We start from the raw sequence: 19,142 nt of genomic DNA, 5'->3' as shown, positions 1-19,142 counted from the left end.
TTGTTAACACCAGTTAACTGCTACTACTGCCAGCAATTATAACAGTTAATCAAGCTGTATTACCAGATGATGAGAATGACATAAGGTATTTATTTTGTCAGTGTCCTACATATAATACTGCCAGCAGTTAAATTGTGTTATTAAAATCAGTTTTACAAGATTCCTTCAGATGTATAATAGGCCGTAAAACCTACCCTTCTCGCGTATCGTTTAAAGATCATTAAAGCGTTCTTAATATATTTCTATCATGAATTATCTGCCCTTGAAACCGACATTCAAAGGCAGAAAATTCAGGATCAAGTCAGGGTACCTATGATCTTTAATACATTTTTTCGTTATAAACTTGATTCTCAGTCAGTATACAAAGTTTAAAGAAATTCTGCCCGTAGGAAAAAGTTTTGCCCTATAGAAAATTTCCCATTCACTCTTAAATTCTCCTGTAAACTATGTAATACCAGCAGTTAAATGGTTTACAAGTCTCATTGTATGTTTCTGTCAGCAGAGTGGTCTACGAGAGCATGTCACTTCCAGCAGTGAAATGAGTCAAATGACGAAAGAAAGCAGTTTTCTATGTGTTACTGGCAGCAGTCAAATGGTTTATAAGACCAGTATACCAGTTATTTTACAAGAAACTACCAGCGATTACATGTTTACAAGGCTCCTCTTACTGCTTGCAGTAGAATGATTATGACAGCAAAAAACAAGGCTCCTGTTACAGCTAACGAGAGCAATTTACCAGTTTCTTATATATTTCTGGTGTATCTACTGATGAAAGAAAACCACTCAAGTCGCATTCAGCCTCGAGTTCCTAAAAACAAGATTTCTCCTTGGAAACATAGCCCCACCTCACCCCGGGTTCCTCCCAAACAAGAGTTTTCCCCGAATGGCGGCCACCCGTGCCGGGTGGGGGACAACCCCCTCCACAACGGCCACCCGGTCCGATCCAAAAGTCAAGGTCTGGGGCGGAGCTGGGGGTGCCCAAACTGAAAAAAGTGAAAATTTCCAAAAACGGCCTCGGACCAAGTTCGAGACCCGCTCACGGGTAAATAAGAGTTTTCCCGGGGTAGCCGCTATGCTGGTCCCCCATACACCGTCACCCTCTACAACGGCCACCCGGTCCCGTCCCAAAGTCAAGGTCCCGTAGGGTCCTCCTATTAACTGCTGTAAGCATTTCAGGCCACCCCCGCCTCACACCTCACCCCGGGTTCCTCCCAAACAAGAGTTTTCCCCGAATGGCGGCCACCCGTGCCGGGTGGGGGACAACCCCCTCCACAACGGCCACCCGGTCCGATCCAAAAGTCAAGGTCTGGGGCGGAGCTGGGGACCCCCAAACTTCTGTCTTATTTAAGAGTCATGATTTTAATCTATACAATGTACATGGATGAATACATTGATGGATGATTGCCATTTCTAACTCTCCATTCTATTTTTAGTCGGGAGCTGGGAATATCGATTTTAGCACACAACGACATCCTTCATACTTCATTTATCGTTGAAAATATCTATTTGAATATAAATGCCTATAAAATACATGTAGTCATTTTATTCAGAAAACGTGCCCGGGCCTAATTCGAAACCATCCCTTCCTATTTACAAAAGCGCGAGATTTTCTACTTTCAGTTTCTTAGCTGCAATCCGGGGAGGTAATTACATCATAGTTAAAGGTGGTCAATCACTTTTAATTAACATTTAATGACATTTTTTACTTTTTGTATATTCTGGTAGAGAATTATTTAAGGAACAAAAAGACCGATTACACAAAGTTAGATTCCTATTTGAAATGTATATTTTATTATTTTTATAAAATTTTGTAATTACTCCCCTTTAATATGAAAGTATATAAAAAGCTGGGTATTTCTTTTTATTTCGATACAATGTCTAGTTTTACATTTGCATTTGATAGACATATCAACTGAACCAAAATGCAAGTTTTAAAGCTGTGTGTAGCTTCTGAATTCATTTATTTCCAATCTATCTTGGTTGCGCAACCAAGTTAGGCAAATGGAGGTAATAATAATTTTTCAAACTTGCGTTTCTAATGAATTCCATCTAAATACATACTTTTTAATGCAAATATTTTACAAATATATTACAATATGTCTAATATTTATACATTTCCTTAGGCAAAGTATGTTTATCAAATTTATACTTATGATAAAATAACTCTATCTTGGTTGGGCAACCAGGATAGGAAAATGAAATTTTAAAAATACCTCCAATGAAAATCTAATTTGTATTAAGTGTTAAGTGAACATAAATGAGTGTAAATGATCAGATGATAAAGTTTCGAACAAATCCGTTACATGGCCAAAATCTGATTATCCACCTTTAAGGCCAAAAGTCGGAGTTAAATACATTATACTATAAACTGATTTCACATTTGAAAGTTCAATTTATAGGATTGTCTCTCGCATGTTTTATTATATTCACTTCCTGTCTAAATAAAATGGAGTTGTGGTTGCCTGTAGTATTGTCACGTTAGCGGTTGGGACTCTGTACTCTGTCAATTCATTTTTAGGAACCTTTTATGTGCGATAAGATTAATTCTTTCACTTATATGTTTTCCAGTTTTCTACTTATGTACAATAAATTTCATTTTAACGCAAAAAATCATGCATAATTTTCGTTATCGGTAAATTTCGCCAGCTAATTCGTCAGAGTACACAGTACAATTTTTTTCTAGGCAAAATAATAACTAATTCTGTTTGCACATGCATGCATCTCATACATTGTGCATTATATTGAAATATTTTGTACTTACTTGTAAAAAATATATTGTAATACGCATTACACTTCCGATCTGTTATGGCTTTACATAATACTGTGTTAAAGATGAAAATTTATATAGATAAAAATACTGATGGATATTTAAGCAATGCTTATACCTACCATACTATCACAGCTATTTAGGCCTTTCATCTTTTTGTTGCTAAAATTAATTTATATTATCACTGATTATACAAAATAAATCTATACTACTATATTGTATATGCTAACACTATCTAAATTATAGACCGTTCCTTATAAAAAGTATAAAGCATCACTAACTTTAAAACTGAAAAGTAACTCATGCCAATAGTAGCACTTCACTTCTGTAAGTACAAGCATTTAACTGTTCTAACTGCTGGCAATAGCATCAGTTAACTGTTGTATATGCTGGCAGTAGCAGCACTTCACTTGATCATCTTCACTTGTGGTAGTACAAGCATTTAACTGTTGTAACTGCTGGCAGTAGCATCAGTTAACCATTGTAACTGCTGGCAGTAGCATTCTGCAAACACTATACAAATTATAGACCGTTCCTTTTAAAAAAGCATAAAGCATCGCTAACTTTAAAACAGAACATTAACTCATGCCAGCACTTCACTTGTGGTAGTACAAGCAATTTAACTGTTGTAACTGCTCGCAGTAGCAGCAGTTAACTGTTGTAACTGCTCGCAGTAGCAGCATTTCATCTTCACTTGTGGTAGTGCTAACATTTAACTGTTGTAACTGCTGGCAGTAGCAGCAGTTAATTGATGTAACTGCTGGCAGTAGCAGCAGTAGCAGTTAACTGCTCCTACTGCTGGCAGTAGCAGTAGTTAACTGCTCCTACTGCTGCTACTGCTGTACTGCCAACTTCACGCCGATAAAATTCCATTGTCTTTTAGGGAGAGGAACTTCATCGATTTTCTTTCGTTCTAATCCCTTTCGTATCTGTGTAATATGTATACATTGTACTTGTAAAATCTGACTTGATATTCATTTCGAAATAATTGGTCTGCACTGGCCGCAAAATCTCTTGCCGCCAGCAGACTAAAGGTTGATATGAATACAATTAAATATTAGATATTAAATCTCGCCTTTAAGTTTAAACTATGACGGTAATCTTGAATTTCATTACGACTGCAATAGTTTAACATTTAACCTGCTTAATTTCTAAACTGGACTGGCCTACCATTCAGTTTGGGCAGTAGAACGTATTATTCAATGGGCCATTTCTCCAGAAAGACAACCTTACGAAGCGTTCAAGACTTCCCGATATTAATAAATTAGTTCATAAATATACATACGCGTACTGAGTCCTTCGTACACAACAATACTTTCCTCATCACAGCCGGCCGATCCAAAGTCCAGCATTTTGAGATTTAGTTCTATGACCTTGTCACCTGGAGCCTGTAACATAAAAGTAAATTTAAATCACTTTTCAAATCATAACGCGAATAATCAGTGTCGACTTAACAATGGTAATTATAACAACTCAGTATTACATTCAGAGCAAACCCGATTGAGAAGGAAGGGTTTTGGGTGATGAAGTCGAGCCTCCATCTTTGACTGTTTGGAGCCAACATATGTTTTTCACCCTCCCTCTACCTATATCTTTCCCAACACCCGCACTTCTCCCCCGAATCTTAGCTCCAAAAATCAAATCGCAGGACAAAAACACTACATAAAGGAGAAAAGGCATACTCTCAAAGAGCATACAGATAAAACTGTATATATCTGTATTTGTGATGAAATAGTATTTCGAAGGAAGTGTGAAATACAAAATATTTCGGGGAAAACACGGATAGCTGTTGAAGGTTCTCCACCACACCTCCGCAACTTTTAAATCGCTCCTACGCCAGTGTAAGGTATGGCGTAAAGGTCCAAAAGACATCATGGAATTATTACCGGGCAAATGTGAAAAAAAATCATGTTAGTGACAAAATTCATTACATGATCATTGTCGAATACAACTGCTTTCGTTTATTTAATATGAGGTTGAGTCTGATTGTCTCACGGACATGAAAAAATGGATGACAGCTGATTCAATGTAAGCACGTAATTATTATTGACACATGACTCCTTATATAACCGCCAGTCCATAGTTTGTAATGTGCTGCATTACCGTCTATATTCATAAAAAATTTACTGTGCTAGTAAATAAAAAAATAAAAAATAAAACTTTCTGATGTCACATGATAAAACACTTACTGAGCGGCTTGCCGGTCAATAGTCCTTCGGACCTCCGGCTATATGTTTTACTATTGGCCTGCAAACCATTCAGTATGTGTATATTACACACAACTCTTTATATAAATGGTCTGTCTATGATTTTATGTTTGACCATTTTAAATATTTGAATATTTTGCCACTCGATAAGAGGATGCTGGTACGTTACATTTATGTGTAAATATGTGTTACAAATGTTTAAAAAAAATCACAACTGCCATTTTCCAAGACACAGACAGAAGTATCACCTGTATTCTGTAAAGGCATCCCTTCCCCTCTGCGTCAATATTCATTATTGTAGAATCGTCTCCACCAATGATACTACTGTCACACTTTGACGCATCCACATCTCCTAAATAAGGTTAAAAGGAAGTAATTCATGCGCGTTTTACGTTGCTAAAAGCTAAGTTACAGTTTTACTTATTTACGAATGCTTTCAGTAGTCTAGATAAAATATGAAGATATAAAACTTTTTGCCACGCCAGATCATTAATATAGCATTCTGAAGGAATTGTTTATTGACGGTTATGATATGTAGAGAAATCAATTGTTCTAAACAAATTCCACACGTCCAAATTTATTAAATAATGGAGAAACTTCAGATTTTGTGACAAAAATTGGGGACTTTATTCGGAGATTATCCCGAATGTGATCAACCATTGTCTTGTCTATACATAACTCCAGACAAGCCAGTGCGCAAAGGTTGAAATCTTGAAACTTTTAGGAGGGAATTTTAGAACAGATAACAACGTTTTGCTTAAGCGAAATTCAAAAAAAAAACTTAGTTACGTTGTTTAGATTCCACAACAAATTTGAAACCATGGTCCTCGTAAGACACGTCTGACTTGAAACGTAACGTGATTTCGTTGCTTCCAGTTATATAATTCATAGGATCCCAGCCGCAGAAACGACTTGTAGTTGCAGCATCGCCACCTTCCGTAATCTCTACATAGTCCCATCTGTTAAATATATACAGATTTATACACGCTGAGGAACTACATCTATCGGCGCAAGACACGTCTAACTTTCGTATAAATTTATATTTCCTGGTTACTCCCGATTTGTATAAGTTATCCAATATGGAACTCAGTTTTGTCGAATTCGTAAGGGGTTGGCAGTTCATCGTTTCTCTTTTAAGCATGTTGGAGCCAAAGATTTTTTTTGTCGTTTACAGGTAGCCAGCCATAACATTCAAAAGTTTATGATATCACTATAAGTATTATTAACTTACATGCAATTGTCGCTCTGTTCCAGACTGAAGTAGTCGGACTTAAGAATCATAAAATGATTTGGCAGGGTCTTGACCGTCCATGTGCAGTCTTCATTAACTCTGAAAATAGTTATTATATACATGATTTTGTTTGTAGTTATAGGTTTAACGTCACACCGACACAATTATAGATCGTATTGCGACTTTCAAGCTTTTAATGGTGGAAGAAGACCCCAGGTGCCCTTATGGACATCATTTCATCACGGGCGGGCACCTGGGTAGAACCACCGACCTTCCGTAAGCCAGCTGGACTTCCTCAACGTTGCGAGCACGACCCGGGCCCACATCGGTGAGGGGCAAGTGATTTGAAGTCAGCGACCTTATCCCTTCGGCCACGAAGGCCCCCTATATACATGGTATATAAGGGTACGTAACGGATATTATTATGCGATTTAAATCACTTAATCATATACAGTACTGGATTTATTTTTCTTTTCCATAAGAGAAATTTGAATGTGAAAGAGATATGAATTTGAGTCTGAATTTAAATTCAAAAGTTGTCCTATAATTGATATGTTTCATATTAGCTGGGTCAGGAAATAATAATCTTTTTAGCCTGATATTGGTTAACAGAATATCATTGCAATATAATCATGGAATATAAAACACCCAGAATTGTCATATAAGATAAGATAAGGTAAATTTTACTTTAAGTCGGCAAGACAGAAAAACAGTACAACATAAGCGACAATGCTTTTTAACCGACTATATATAACAAGTATAAACAGGTTATATAGCACATAGCATGTAGCTGCACAAATCATGAAATTAAACCTGTGAAAGCTCTGCTGCTCTTGACCGAATGCCTAAGATTAAGACAATCAGGAATAAAAAGAACTGATGGACAAAACAGACGCAAGAAGCTGAATAAAAACTTACTAAACGAGGATATCACCTCAGATCAGATCTGAAGTGAACTGAGCAGCAGCTCCTTCACAGTAGCACATAAAACATAGCATAATAATAAGATTAATTAACGATATCGTCTGAAACTTTACCGGTAGAATTCTGTGCCGTTGATTACTTCCGTCAGAAGCTGTATTTCTCCAGACCCGCCGCTGACATCTACATCTCCACCACAGGAGGCTTTAAAATATATGTAATTCGTGTACACACATATAATCACCAGAGAATATTTTTATTTTTTATAAAAACATATGTCTCCCACCACTTAGCACTTACGCAAACATTGTACATTTAAGGGTCATAGCCTGTGGTATCCAGTAGCTATTGTTTTTTGTGTTGTTTTTTATTGTTGTTGTTGTTTTTTTTTTAGGGGGGTGGGGGGGGGGGGGTTCAAAAGGCTTGGTGCAAAAGACTTTACATGATATCATTAAGTAAAATATCCCATTGCGAACATAAGGTATTTTTTATACTGTCCTAATAAAATGTTTATTCAACTTTTTAATATTTTTTGCAGTTAAAATATACATTGCACGTTCCTTTCTCTATCTTCCTACCTCGTTTTAAGGACTTTGTTCAGTTTTGTTTATATCAGCTTTACACTGTATGAAAACACTTCAGTAATCTGACTTCACCGAACATTTACGTGCGTTCCATTATCGCCCGTGAACAGGCTCAATCAAACTTACCGAGTCTGTAACATTTCCATTTTTGTCGTGTTGAGCGTCCCCAGGAGTTTCCACTTTTTCTATTTTATATATCTCAGTTTTCCAGCTCCAATTCGAGAAACACAGAAATTTATAAATTCTAATGTTGAATGAAATGATAACTTCTGTAACATTTGGTGGAACGAAATCTAATCGATGATATAAAATATAAAATATCAAAACTATTGCACAGTGAGGCTTGGCACTGATCACTCCTGTAAGTGTGTGTGGTTTTTGTGTATGTGTGTGTGTGTGTGTGTGTGGTTTTTTTTTTTGTTTTTTTTTTGGAAATCCGTCCAAAACGATAAATGATGCGGCCAAACATTATAAAATTTATTTGTTGAATCAAGGGCAATTACACTGCTAAACACATTTAACAACTAAATATGCATATGCCGACATTATGCACAGTGTGGTTTGGCACTGATGCCTTTTGTAAGGTTTGGTGGACATTTTGCCAAGTATTATCAGAGAAGTGGCTAAAACATCATGAAATTTGATGAATCTGGGGCCATAACTCCTTTGAAAATTATCAAACCGTAAAATGCCGACGCTATGCTTAGCTAGACTTGGCAATGAAGCTTGCTGTAATTTCGTCCGTTAGTGCTGGAGGAGTCAAGTGGACAAAATCTGTGACATACAGACGGACAGATAGACTTACAAAGTATGTTGAGATCAAATAATCTGTAATAATATTAGTTTCTTCATACTGACACTGATATTTTCTCAGAAAAACATTTTCTCTCCAGGCTCATCTCAACAGACTTACAAAATGCGATTCTAAGGTTATATAACATCATGAAGAGCCATTAGTAGCACCTGTCAATAGCCACCTCCAACTGACCGGCAATAAGATTAATTGAATGAACTATTTCAAATGACCTGTACCTGATGTTTGATTTTTCTCTCGAATTGAAAGAAAGTAAAGCGTTTTTCCTACAGAAGTAATTGGTTAGGCATTTATAGTTGCTGAATAGCTGCTGCTGAATTTCGTTTTAACATTCACATATTTTGAATTTTTTTTTTTTAAATTGTTTACATTATTGTAGAAAATATGAGAGGAGCTTATGTAATCAATATAATATCATTAAAATTGCTTTAGAAATAGCTAGTTAGTTTGACTTTAAGAAATGATTACAAATGAAAATTACTTTTTCAAAAAAAGAAAATTGATGCATCATAACAATCAAGGCTGTCATTAACAAATTTTGCCTGTAACAGTTAATAAAAATAATTAAAGGCTCATAATAAATCATTATGGACCTTTAAAACTACTTTTAGTTTAAACTGCGCATTATACTTACGATTTACTCATTCAATTTACAAAAGAACAATTTTATTTTTATACTATCAATTTCTTTTTCTAATTAGTAACAGAGGCAAATCTATGTAGCCAGGCGTTCTGTGCAATTTAAAAGCTCAAATCATATATTATGGCATAACCATTACTGTGGTTATTTAAAACATGGACATGTCTTTTGATACCCTGAGATGTAGTTGATGGAAATACAAGTACCGGTAGTATGAAATACCCGAAACGGTGTATGTCATAATATTTTGGTGGCATTTAATGCTGAGGAAGATCCTGTGTTATAACATATTTTCATGAATTTTCCTTAAAACCATGTGTATTTACAATATAAATATTTCTTGTGTGAGTTTTTGTACGGTGGCATAGAGGGGACATAGGAAATATTTTATTTCTCACGTGCGCACGTGATAACTATCACGTTCGCACGTGGTAGCTATCACGTTCGCACGTGGTAGCTAACACGTTCGCATAGGAAATATTTTATTTATCACGTGCGCACGTGATAGCTATCACGGTCACATAGGAAATATTTTATTTATCACGTGCGCACGTGTTGATTAACACGTTCGCACGTGTTAGCTAACACGTGCGCACGTGATAAATAAAATATTTCCTATGTCCCCTCTATGCCACCGTATTTTTTTGACCGCTTAATTTTCATTTATTTCTGTCAATAGTTGAACTTAGTTTCATAACAAGAAATATCTTTAAAAATGATGGTCGGCGAATTGTAATAAGGAAAGAAGTTTATGAATTTTTCATCTAACATTCATCTTTCATCTAACATTTTTCAAATTGCAAAACTAAACACCGCACTTTAACAATTTAAATGGTTCTCTTTTAATTTTTCGCAAAGGTTTCGTAGGGTTGCAATTTTGTTTCGTTTATCCTTAGACAAATAATTACAGCAGTAGTTTGATGAAGATTTATGAAGCGGTTCATCAGAAGAGGTCATTAAACGTGTTTATATTTTTAGCTAAGTTGGTCCTTATCCCCATTTGTAACAAAATAGCAGGAGACCTTACGATATTGTTACACATCGAGTTTGATAAAAATCCATTACATTTTAGTGGTTAATGCGAAGAAAGGCATATCTGCTTTTAGCTATAGTGGTCCCTAATAGGGCCCAAGTTCCTATTTAAATAAATTTGGAAGAGGACCTATATATACATAATATATAATGATGTTCCAGACCAAGTATGACAAAGATCCACCAAGCTGTACATAAGACGCTGTATAAAGGCATTTCTAGTTTTAGCTCTAGCAGCCCCTAAAAGGGGTTAAATGTCCCAGCTGAACAAAGTTGGCTGCGGTCCTAATAAAGATGCTACAAATCAAGTTTGATTAGAATACATGAGAAAAAACAATTAAATGATTTTTTTATTTATTATTTTTATTTATTTCTAAAATAGGCCAACTGATCCTGCTTTAACAAATGCATATTCGCTATTCATGAATCTTTGGACAGTGACGTCACACCTATAAAAAAGTGAAGGTCAAGCAAAACATACAATTGTAATTATTTCAATATTTCTGTTTCATAAGCAAAGTTTGACCGTAGTCATATCACATAGATAAACTGTATGCAGCGTACCTTCATTTCAGTGTAATGATATTCAGTCATTATATAGCATATATAATAATAAAACAGATTTCAACTGAGTTCAATATTTGCATACCATACTAAAGAAAAATATTCATATATAATAAATCAGTTTAATAATTTATAACAAATATACCAAAGCAAACAAGTACTCATTTTAATATGCAATCTGATTAAGTCACAAAAGCAAGAATCCTTTTCATATACAGACGACAATTGTAACAAGGAAAATCTTTTAAAAAGCACTTCTCTACATAAAAGACTCTTATCACACCCTTATTCATGTGATACGCAGACCGTATTCAGCTCTTCCTTTAATTTGATATATGTTGGTATTTGAACAGGTTTTTATCATACTTATTAAACTTACTTATCATTTTGAGATATATCAATATTCTTACTAAATATACTGAGCCAAAGTTAGCTTTAAAACTGTGAACGTCGTTTAGGATAAACGCTTTGTCTACATTTCACTCAGCGTAGCACAATCAACAGAGTGAAAGAAATTGACACTCTCGTCCAATCAGGAAGAGTGTTGCATAAATCTTCCATTTTGATAAATTATCTATAATGCGTTATCAAGTAGTTTGATTTGCAAACTGAAGTCACGTGGCATAGGTAACGAAAACGAATTTAGACGGCGTCGTCGAAAAATACTACTTATCAAATACTGCAGACGTGATTATTTTTGCACAGAAACATTTTACCAAAAAATCCGCGAATCCAGTTAACCCTTATCATGCTGGACACAATTTATTCTTCTTTTGCGACCAGTGTAGATCATGATCAGCCTGTACACCCGTAGAGTCTGATCACGATCTGCACTGTTAGCCATTCAGTCAGTATTTTTTTTTGGTAAGCATCTCTTTTAACAGTAAATGGTTCCGTCTAAATTGAATGATGGATATGTTCATTATTGAAATTTAGCAGGAAAAGGTGTACGTGTAACACATCTTGGTTAATATTAGGAAACGTAGTCTGGTTAACATGAATCTGCATGGGGACTGTAGATAGGACAATAATTTAGTGATTTATTGCAGAGATTAATCTACCCTCTGATATGAGTAAAAAAACAAACTTTGGAGATATATTGAATAAAATGTATTTAATTCATTCACAAAAATGATTTGAAGGTATCTTGAAAAAAAAAAGTTTTTTGTTTCTTTGGTTTTTTTTTTTTTTTTTTTTTTTTTTTTTTTTTTTTTCAGTTTCCAGTCTCTTCCCTCTTAGAATTAAATTGACAGTATTTTGATACATACATTTTCAAATTTAAATTGTAATTTATTTATACTTACTGGGATTTTTTACAATTAGTGAAAATTGATTTCTCTCTCTATCTTACTCACTAAGTCATAAAAGCAAAGCAAAGCACAGCTTATTGAACTCTTGGGGCAGTCGGCCAAAGGTTACATTACATCATGAACAGGTTTGCTATGATAGTAATGAGATGGTGATTACTAGCGAGTATGAAATCTGTCCGGTTCAAAATCGCATTTGTCCAGTCGTTAGAGACAGAGGCAAGAGATATTGTATTTTTTTTTCAGAAAGTGGTATCAGAGAGGATTGATTTTATGGCCAGGTGCTTTACATTTTATGACTCTAACGACTGATGCCAGTCTAACGGACAGACTGACAGACAGCGGTCAGAACTAAATCAATATTTCTGCCCCACCACATGTGGGAGACATAATTATACACTTATCACAACAGCTAACTGCAAAACTGAATTTTGCCAAAATCCTTTGAAAAAAAAAATCAAAATATGTTTCTTTTACAAATATATTCTGTTAATAACACTATCGCATATCAAAAATTTCAAAGATATCGATTCATGCTGTCATATTATCATATTTACCTCGTTTTTGAATCAAATACACATAAAATGTTTTCATAAGATTTTATTCGAAAATAAAGGTATATTGATGTTTAAATGAAAGACTGATAAAAATATATGCATCTTATTTCAAATATGGTGTTCTGAAATAAAAAGCAACAACAACAACATAATGTACGGTTTATAATTACTGAGACAGATAACGCAATACCATAGCCATTTACACATGATATAAACAAATGATTGACTCATTCATAACTTTTACGACAACCAATTGAATTAAAAAAAAACAAAATATTATTTATTCTAACACGACGCAATTTGTTTTCCCATTTAACAAATAATTAAGACTTAAAATTCTACTGATATTAAAATTGATTCCCTAACTTACTATTTAGATATGCATTGTATATCTATGATTACTAATGGCGAGTTCGTTGCTTGGTTCGTTATTTAATTGAGCCGTGCCATGAGAAAACCAACATAGCGGGTTTGCGACCAGCATGGATCCAGACCAGCCTGCGCATCCGCGCAGTCTGGTCAGGATCCATGCTGTTCGCTTTTAAAGCCTAACTGTCAGCGAATAGCATGGATCCTGACCAGACTGCGCGGATGCGCAGGCTGGTCTGGATCCATGCTGGTCGCAAACCCACTATGTTGGTTTTCTCATGGCACGGCTCAATTTATTTTACGTGAAATATATAAAAGAAACAGTAACAACACCAGATTGGTTTTGTGCACATGTTGGAATCAGTATCAGTATAGCCTACATATTTCCCTGTGTATCACTCTTAATATTTTGCAAATGTTCACGTCTAATTCGTGTACTTTCGCATATATCTTACCTGAAGTTAGGCCTAAAAAAAAAAATATTTGTTTCCGGTAACATGCTCAAAAAAATTAGGGTAGGTAGGTCGGAATTTTTTTTTATTTTCTTTTTTTGTTTTTGGATTTTTTTTTATTAACGGAGACTTTTCAGAAACTATTTTTGTGTCAAAAAATGAGTACAAACAAGGGGGTTATGGCTTAAGAGCATCAGTAAGTTGATTTCTAACATCACTGAGCATGTTTAAAGCATAGAAAGTGCAGTTTTGCAACTTTTTGTCAAAAAGTTGAAAAACTTATTCTCCAAGGCCATAAAACATTTAGGGTCGGTCGGGATACCGAAACAAACACCTTTTTTTACGCCTTATTACAATAACAATGTAGGTTTGTTTCACGAAGCCAGCTAAAACTAATAATTTGATGTCGGACTGTACGAAGATTAAGCTAGTGCTACGCATGGTAACCAGCCAAGGCATGACCCCCCCCCCCCCCCCCCCCACACTTCAGTTTATACCTCACATAACCCGCTAGTGCTGATATAAATACCCTAGGAGTCAGAAAATACTAGTAAGTGTTTTTGTAAAATCAGTAAAAAAAACAAAACAATATAGAAACATACCTTCTCTCCTTGAACGTAAATTCTGTGCCGCTGTTTCTATCACATCTGGAAAAATTACATGAGCGAAGCTGTGCTCCACTAAAATCGTGAAACACAAATAATAAAGTCCGAGCATCCCTGTTTTCAAATACGCATCAAGTTAAGATATCAAAATAGACGATGTAAACAAAGAGAAAGTACGAACCTAACTGCAGAAAAAATCACACACACTTTCTTCTAGAGGAAGTTTATATATCGCCGCACTTGAATACTTGGAAAACAGGATGTGCTGTTTTTATTTTCTGTTGTAACGTGGCTGATTACGTTGAGTGTTTCAAGTGATCACTGATGTTGTAGAAAACCTCGTTATTTTAAAACAAAAGTTCATTGTAAAATAGCCGCTTAATACGGAAGAAAACAATCTCGTTCGAATATTCTTTATATTTTAAATGTATGTTGCCCTGCCTTTCCACATATTTGTGCAAACTTAAGAAACTTAAGAAAAAATGAAGCAAACTAGTTTTCTTAACCCAAAGAAATAGACTAGACACTAGACTGATAATGAATATATTTCTACATTTCCCCCCTTTTTTGTCTAATTCCATTTCAATGAGCCAAAAGCCAGTCTAATTTAGAGATTTTCACAGAGGAATGATGTTAAAATTATCAGACTATGATACTGGAAATAGGATACAGACTGGCTCAGTTCACTACATTCTATCAGGAGAAACCACTGGCGCCAGATCAGAAAGAAATGCCTCTGTACATGTTATACCCTACCCCTAGGTATTCTATAAGAACCATGGTCATGAACGGGAAAATATACTAACCCATTTCAATCGCGTATTTCATACCTAAAACACGCAGGTCAGTAAATGTGTACTACTGATATTAAACAAGCGATAATTTATCTTCAATCGTGCACCAGTCACCTTGTCTCAATATTCCATATTGCAGAGATGCTCCGTATATTTTATGCTTTAGTCAACGTTACAGAAAAAACTTGCGTGAACTTCCCTAATGAACATCCGGTCTAGAGGTCACGACAGTGTGCACATGTTAAGCGAAATGTAAACAAACAAAAACAGAATGCAATATATTCACAGTTTTACGATAAGAGTCGAAATGATGAATGAAATTCATCTTGTATATGGTTTTGAATTTGAAATCATACATAGTTATACATCTATTCTGTTTATTTAATTCATTTTGCACATTTATGCTGCATATAAACATTTTAGCGTACCCGTGTAGTAAAATGACGACTGACATACATTTTCACATCAGCCAATCAGAGTGTGTCTATAATCTAGAACGGAACTTCACCAGGGAAGTTCAAGCAAGTTTTTTGTGTACCTGTGAAAAAACTGTAAACTACACGTTCTTTTTCTAAGATAAGAACTATTGAAGAAATGTGACCGGTACACAACGGAAGATAAATTACCACTTGTTTAATATCAATAGTACACATTTACTGAACTGCGTGTTTTAGATATGAAATACGCGATTGAAATGGGTTAGTATATTTTCCCGTTCACGACCATGGTTCTTATAGAATACCTAGGGGTAGGGTGTAACACGTACGGAGGCATTTTCTTTCTGATCTGGTGCCAGTGGGTGAAACCAGTACTGGTGACATATGAGAAGTCATGGGGTCACGACCATGACTTCTCATATGACACCAGTACTGGTTTCTCCAGGAAGCGGACTCGAGAGTGGTTCCAATAAGCTTGAAGCTTTCATCACAATCGAGCTAAAGCAAATTAGTATAAACTAAACTAATCATAAAAATGTAAAAAGATATATCATAGGCTATAGGAGCTAGTCTACCCAAGAAGTAATACTAAAAAGGAAAACTTTATCAGATTACACGATATTTTTGGAAGTAAAAAAGGGCTGTCGTTACTAACAGGGTCATTTAAAGTTTTAAAAATATGTGCAAAAACGTTGGACGATTTATATGAATAACATTTTTTTCATTGAGTCAAATGATAAATTTTCCGGTACCTCTTTCAAAGAACTGCCTAAAAGACATTCCATTTTGTTCACAATAGTAGAGAAGTAGCGCTGATGCTTAAATATTTTTCTCTCACAGATGGATACAAATTGATAAGAAGTTACTAAGTATTTAAGTCGAAATTTCGAGTTAATATCTCAAAAATTCGAGTTACTAAGTCGAAATTATTTTGAGTTACTAAGTCGAAATTTCGACTTACGTATCTCGAAATTTCGAGTTAAGTTACTCGAAATTTCGAGTTAATAACACAAAATGTTGACTTCGAATCTTGGCCTTTAATCCGCAAAATTTGAACGTCTGTCCATCTGTCAAAGGCCAAAAATTTAATGGACGACTTTTGACTCTTCGAAGTGGAATCACCTATCTACACATCTATATATTGTACCCAACATGTAGAGACTTGAACATATACTGTTAGAAACATAAATGTAGTTTCTAATATTTATTGTATCTGACGCTATTTATTTTACGTCTGTTTGGCGTCTTCAGCCACGTGATAATTTGCGGCGTTCATTGACGTCAACGTCATACTTGTTTATACTTCCGCCCAGACTTTGAAACGTTAACTGAGGACATTAATTATTCTGATGAGACTTGATGAGTAAGAGACCAAATTCGGTAACTAAATACTGTTAATTTATTCAAAGCGTAATTATTGAACTCGAAGTTATGATATTGAATTTGTTAAATAACATAAAATGAATATATAGACTTTAAATTTTATTTTCTGAATGATTGGATAGTGCAAGCTTTGTTGATGTGAAGTATGTTCAAAAGTACATCTGTTGTTTATATGAGTATATGTATAATTGGTGAGCGTTGTATGAATGTTGTTTGTATGTTTTTATTTGCAGAGAATCGCTATATCTAGAGAAATAAAAGAGTAAAGGCGCATCTCTCGTTTAGTCACTGAGTTGATCCAAGTCCCAGAACAATTCTCGAATAGTCGAATAATCGAATGCTCGAATCCAGCGGTTGATGTAGATCCACTGAAGAAACAGTGACGATACCATTGGATACAAGATGACAGACTCTGAAAATAAAACCTTTCAAGGACTTAAGCGGCCAAGGTCAGCACAATGTGCGCAACTGACGAAACTGTATAAGGAGTTGGAGCAATACATGATTTCTCATGATAATGATGATCTTGTTGAAAACTTGTATGTGAAACTGTGCGATAAATTCAACGCTTTCAAGAACATACATTTAGAGTGCCTAGACTTATGTGACGAACCCGCCGATTGTGAAAATCTAGAACAATCCTATGAGTGTTATCATAATAATTTCACAGAGTTTCAGGAGAGATATGAACAATGGAAGTCATCGAACCAGTATAATGAAAATGACGAAATTTGTAGCAAAGTCGAAATTATTTTGAGTTACTAAGTCGAAATTTCGACTTACGTATCTCGAAATTTCGAGTTAAGTTACTCGAAATTTCGAGTTAATAACACAAAATGTTGACTTCGAATCTTGGCCTTTAATCCGCAAAATTTGAACGTCTGTCCATCTGTCAAAGGCCAAAAATTTAATGGACGACTTTTGACTCTTCGAAGTGGAATCACCTATCTACACATCTATATATTGTACCCAACATGTAGAGACTTGAACATATACTACCATACATCAACGTATGACCTACCCTATAGCCTCTAGAGCTAATCCAGTTTTCAAACTGTAGCTAGGATAATATAACTTCATTTACATGCATAGTATGTTCAGGTGATAGCGTAGGGACTCGAACACCCGAAAACATTCCAGATATGGTCAAAATAGTGAAATATTCTAAGTTTGAATACTTCCCGGTCAGCTTCTATGACCTCTCCTCAAAAGTTAGATTCATCCAGGTACTCATCTTGGTCAGACTCTTCGAAGTGGAATCATATATCTACACATCCATATATTGTATCCAATATGTAGAGACTACAAAACTCAAAATTTCGAATTTTCGAGGTAGGTAACTCGATTACTACACGTTCATGTAGGGTATGTCTATATTTCCTTGCCACATGGGCTCAAACTAGGTCGAAAAGCTTCCAGACATAAACATGGTTTAAACAGTGATATTTCTATGAGCAAACGCTGCCCGATCATCTTAATCATATGACATATGACCCTGTAAGGCTACCCGATGGATATACCAGGTACTTAATCTTGGCCAGGACCTATACATCAGTGTAAACTATTGTTGTTAGTAACACGAAATTTCGAGCTACATAACTCGAAATTTTGAATTAATCATTCGAAATTTCGACATAGTAACTCGAAATTTCAACTTAGTAACACGACTTGTCGACATACTTACTCAAAATTTCGAGGCAGTAACTCGAAATTTCGAGTTAATAAATAACATACACCTGGCAATATAGCTCTTCTGTACAAACTTGATTTTACTCACCGAAGAAATATTTTGATTGATTTGGAAAAGGTATACATTTTCAGGTGTTTCAGTGTTGTAAAACTATTTTAACAACGTGTTTACAACCACCTTAAATCAGTGTCACATTTGTTCAAGTAGATTCTCTATAAAAATATAGTTCACATGTTTAAATATCATGAACTGCGTAATATATATAGCGTTGCTTTCCGTTAGTTATAAGGAAAATTGTAGTATCCGGGTTCAGAGTTTTCAGAGAAATCTGTCGTGTTTTGTTGATATTCATCCTGATCACGGCTAAACATCCCGTTCCGGGTTTCCTTGGAAAACTTTGTTGCATACGCTGAGCTCATGCAATCGATTTTTGCAACGAAGTCCAAACTCAGAACTCGTCATTTTGAACTTTTACTACTTTTAACAAAGAAGTAAATGCAAAAATGCATGATTTAGTATTTTTTTCTTATTACAAGTGTTTTGTTATTGAATATGTTTAGGTCATTTTCACTATCAGTTTAGACTAATTAATCGGCTTTTCAAAATAGTGCAGCAACACCCATTTTTCACGTGATTTTTTTTACTGAGATGCGATTGGCTTATCGCACTTACTGAATGCCGCTGGTTTAAATTTATCGCATTTATGGAGCGCCGTTTTTTGCAAAATAACTGGCACAGTGAATATTTCCTACATTAAAGCGTAATTCTATATTAATAAAAAAAAAACA

At 35.1% G+C, this 19,142-nt stretch overlaps 1 protein-coding gene and 1 long non-coding RNA gene across 2 annotated transcripts in view; one reads left to right on the top strand and one right to left on the bottom strand.

The window, feature by feature from the left end:
- Nucleotides 1–14,247, bottom strand: part of LOC123528591 (uncharacterized) — a 42,998-nt gene extending 28,751 nt beyond the window's left edge. The window contains exons 1-6 of the mRNA XM_053522400.1: nt 14,048–14,247; nt 7,243–7,330; nt 6,206–6,304; nt 5,764–5,933; nt 5,223–5,326; nt 4,053–4,155 (exon numbers count right to left, since the gene is read on the bottom strand). Of these exons, the coding sequence (XP_053378375.1) occupies nt 4,053–4,155; nt 5,223–5,326; nt 5,764–5,933; nt 6,206–6,304; nt 7,243–7,330; nt 14,048–14,162 (679 nt within the window). The 5' untranslated portion in view covers nt 14,163–14,247. The remainder of the gene's footprint in view (nt 1–4,052; nt 4,156–5,222; nt 5,327–5,763; nt 5,934–6,205; nt 6,305–7,242; nt 7,331–14,047) is intronic.
- A 1,474-nt stretch (nt 14,248–15,721) lies between these two features.
- Nucleotides 15,722–16,937, top strand: LOC128547681 (uncharacterized). Its single transcript, XR_008366633.1, has 2 exons — nt 15,722–16,661; nt 16,898–16,937. It is a non-coding gene; the product is annotated as an uncharacterized LOC128547681 (long non-coding RNA).
- The last annotated feature ends 2,205 nt before the right edge of the window (nt 16,938–19,142 follow it).

This window comes from Mercenaria mercenaria, chromosome 13 (assembly GCF_021730395.1).
Source record: "Mercenaria mercenaria strain notata chromosome 13, MADL_Memer_1, whole genome shotgun sequence".
In the NCBI taxonomy this organism is placed as follows: domain Eukaryota; kingdom Metazoa; phylum Mollusca; class Bivalvia; order Venerida; family Veneridae; genus Mercenaria; species Mercenaria mercenaria.
Note: the sequence above shows the minus strand (reverse complement) of the source record. Positions and strands in the feature narration are given on the sequence as shown.